This window comes from Populus nigra, chromosome 1 (assembly GCF_951802175.1).
Source record: "Populus nigra chromosome 1, ddPopNigr1.1, whole genome shotgun sequence".
Classification (NCBI taxonomy): domain Eukaryota; kingdom Viridiplantae; phylum Streptophyta; class Magnoliopsida; order Malpighiales; family Salicaceae; genus Populus; species Populus nigra.
In genome coordinates, this window is record NC_084852.1 from 13,356,292 (window position 1) to 13,360,006 (window position 3,715).

The 3,715-nt window shown below is 34.1% G+C and overlaps 1 protein-coding gene across 1 annotated transcript; it reads right to left on the reverse strand.

The window, feature by feature from the left end:
- Positions 1 to 320: 320 nt before the first annotated feature.
- Positions 321 to 1,727, reverse strand: LOC133674608 (ethylene-responsive transcription factor 3). Its single transcript, XM_062095823.1, has one exon. The coding sequence runs from the start codon at positions 1,338 to 1,340 to the stop codon at positions 681 to 683; it is 660 nt and encodes a 219-aa protein (XP_061951807.1). The 5' UTR covers positions 1,341 to 1,727; the 3' UTR covers positions 321 to 680.
- Positions 1,728 to 3,715: the final 1,988 nt, after the last annotated feature.

Here is a 3,715-nt window from a genome sequence, read left to right on the forward strand (position 1 = left end):
TTGCTTGCTGGTAGAAATTGGGAGGGATAACAAAAGGGTTTTTCATCCAGTGAAACACCACATACATCAATAATAGCCTAATTTACAACTCCAAAACCATCGTAGAAAGAAGAAAGAGAAGTATTTTTCTTTAAACTTCCTTCCTTCCTTCTCATATGGATGCATCCACCAAAAGCATAACTATTTGAGAATCCTTGAATAAAAAACAGGCATCCTAGATCCTGTCCCAAAGAGGGAACAAGCTTTCACTTTCTATGTTCAGCAACATTGCTCTTCAGGCACAACTTGTCAGAAATGCATATGCATCAAAAAGAGCTCAATACAAATAGAAAACAACATTTCTAATAAAAATTTTCTGTTACAACCTAAATGATGGGTTTTCTTTTCTTTTTCTTCTTTCTTTTTCAGTAGTCGAGTAAACAAGATTTCTCCTTCTCAAAATAGGAAAAAAATCATTAAGAGAAAAACAATAGTAGGATTTTTTTTCTCATAAAAAACCATCGCTACATAATAAAGAAGATCGATCATTTTTGTCTTCATAATCCAATCTCGTAATTTGTTTTTTTTTGTTCTTTTCTTCCGCATCATAAAAAAAAACAAGAAAAATTAAAATTAACAAAAAAAAAGAAAAAGAGATTGAATCATATATCATTAACCATTAATCATCATCATCATCATCATCAAAGGCATAAAGCAGTGCAGTGGAGATCATCACCAGAGCCGAAGTCAACCTGGTCCAACGGTGGGAAATTTAGATCGAAAGGCAAAGGCTTGCGGCACAAAGAAGAAGCAGCGGATGCGACATCTCTGTCATCAACCACCGAAGAAGATGAATCGCAATCGCTATGGCAATCTTCTGGAACAACCGGTGGGATCCGTGGATGAGATCTCCTCGGCCCATTTCCCGATTTAGTTGTTGTTGTTGGCTGCGGAGGCCTAGGACCGCTGAAAGACTCCACTGTACTGCTCAAACTGCTAGATGTGGGTCTTTGGGGATTTATACTGTGGTGATCCAAGAAAGGATCGGTTGGGCTTTGGTTTTGATTTTGATGATTGAATAACTGGTTCGTTGTAGAGAGAGGAAAGTTTGTCTTGGCCTTTGCTCCGCGGAGGGTGCGAGCAGCCGCATCGTAGGCACGCGCTGCATCCTCTGCAGAGTCGAAGGTGCCCAGCCAAACTCTGGTCTTTTTCCAGGGATCTCTAATCTCCGCAGCGAATCTTCCCCATGGTCTCTTTCGTACTCCTCTGTATCTGGGCTCTTTTGCAATTACTAACATATTTTGGGTTGCAGATCCATTTGGGTCAACAGCTTGTTTTGTTGCTGTTCTTGTTCTCCCCATGTATTTGAGAAGAAAGACGGAGACAAAAAATTAAAAAAGGGAGGAAAAAGCAGAGGTTGATTGAGGAGGAGGATAGAAATCAACAACACAAGCAGCACCAAATTATAAGAGCAGATCAATCTAACTTTCCATGGATTTGAAATGATAAAAATGTATTCAATCCGAGAGTATGAAAAGAGAGAAGTTTTGAGCAGCCTGAGGCAAGGAGAGAATAGGTGAGATAGGAACTGGATGGCAGAAAGAAAGCACCACCTTCTCCTCTACACAAAATTGATGGATTTTTTTTTTTTTTATTTGTATTTCTTTTGGTTTCTCTGGCTCAAATGGCTTTTCCTTCCTTTCTCGATTTCTCTACCTTCTCTCGCCCCCACAAGCCGACCCGGGTGGATTGCTTCCTTTTTTCTTTATTTATTTTTCCCCTACCGTTGCTGTTCAAAATAATCTAGTGGTGAAATGACTGAAGGACCCTTCTGCTTTTCCTTAATTCCCACGAAGTGAAATTTCTACCTGCACACCTTAGTTTGTGTCTCCGTTATGCCCTTCTCCCTTTTGCCTTGTACAGTCGCCATAGGACCAGGTGTCAAGCGTGTAAATGGAGACGGGGCTCGCGTGCTTATTTCTTGTGGGACATGGCGGATTTGGTTCAAGATTACGGGCAAATTTTGCTTTTCTTTCACATTTTGGTCAAGCTTAGCCACCTTTGGCATGATCTCCGGTGTACCTAATGTTTCACATTCTTAGAAAGATTTTGAAGGCAGAATTCATTTTCCCTGAAAATCAATTCTCGAAAAGATAAAAAAAGAAACAAATGCCATTCAAGTTGGTTTTTTTTTTTTTTTTAAAGCCTAAGCCCAAATAACCACGAAGAGATGCTCATCATGCCAGGTAAAGCAACCCTCTGTTGTCAATCTATACCCAATGGTTGTACTGGGTTGAGTTTGATAAAGCATTCAGAGTTTGTTTAATAGTGAGATTGTGAGTATTTTTTAAATAATTTTTTATATAAAAATATATGTTAATGATATTTTTTTATTTTTTTTTAATATTATTTTTGACATCAACACATCAAAATGATCCAAAACATATAAACCATATTAAATTTTTTTAAAATTTTTTTAAAATTTTTTAGAAACACAGGTCGAACCGCGTTCCCAAACATTACCTTATAATACATTCGAAAATACTTTTCAAAATGAATTTGAATATACATACATATATAATTCATTGTTTCTAACTTATTTACGTAGTAATTCATCTTCCATTAGATTATTTTCGTTGCTAATAATTTAATCAAACATGATCAAATATTAAATTTATTTTAATTTCCTTAATTCATGTTTAGGTGTTTAAGTGTTTCATCTTTCTTCTTCTTCCTTTAATTTCCTTACTTTCTCTCTCTAAACCCTACTTTTCTCTCACTTGATTCCTCTCGTGTTTAAGCTCTCATAATCCCTTGTATCACACCCTAAAACTTAAGTGCTTGAGCTCTCGTAATCCCTTGTATCACACCCTAATACCTTGGAGAAAAAAAGCAATAAGAAGGGAAGAAGAAAGCTTCTACTTTCTTCCATTGGCCGGAAAACTTTTAAGCATAAGGCAGGGGCTAATTTATTTTATTAAATTTACAATCTTTTACTTAATCCATATCTCTTTGATAATTCCAAGTAATTCTCCTAGTTTTTGATGTAATTTGATATTAAAGTTGATCAAATTCATTTGTATTCATTGACTAACTTTCAGGTAACATCATATTCCTAATATACACTATTTGTTTACTTTTATTTACTTATTTATCTTTCATTTGTAATTTCTACTATAACTAGAAATTCACACTAAAATATTTTATTTTCAACCCCTATGGTCCACAACTATTTTTCACAATCAACTGCTCATTTAAACTCGCTTAACACACACACATATTTAAATATTTTCTTAAAATTTTAACTTGAGGGTTTACAAGTACTTAACCCTCGCATTTATATGAACACTAATTTAAAGTCATATATGTTTGTTTAAATCCTATGTTATTTGTCGCATATGTTAAGATTATGTTTTATTATTTTATTTTATGTAATTTATGTTTCACATAGATGGATAAAAAATTAGGGCAATTGTCTCATGCCAATTTTAAATCATTTTTATAAAACAAGATACTAAAATTATCATTTAATGACATTGTAAACATATTTTTTTTTTATGTTTGTTTAATATAAGTGTTATTTTCTTTACTTGGTTGGTTTTTTTTATATGTATGTGGACTTTGTTTGTTTGGCATTTAGTAAAATCATTTTAGTTTGGTTTAGTTTTATATTACGGTTAGTTTATTTTTTTAGTTACCACTTTTTATATAAAGAGAAACCAAGAGAAGAAGTAAA

What these genes read in the sequence shown, in the direction of transcription:
- LOC133674608 (XM_062095823.1), bottom strand. Translation starts at nt 1,340, where the DNA reads ATGGGGAGAACAAGAACAGCAACAAAACAAGCTGTTGACCCAAATGGA.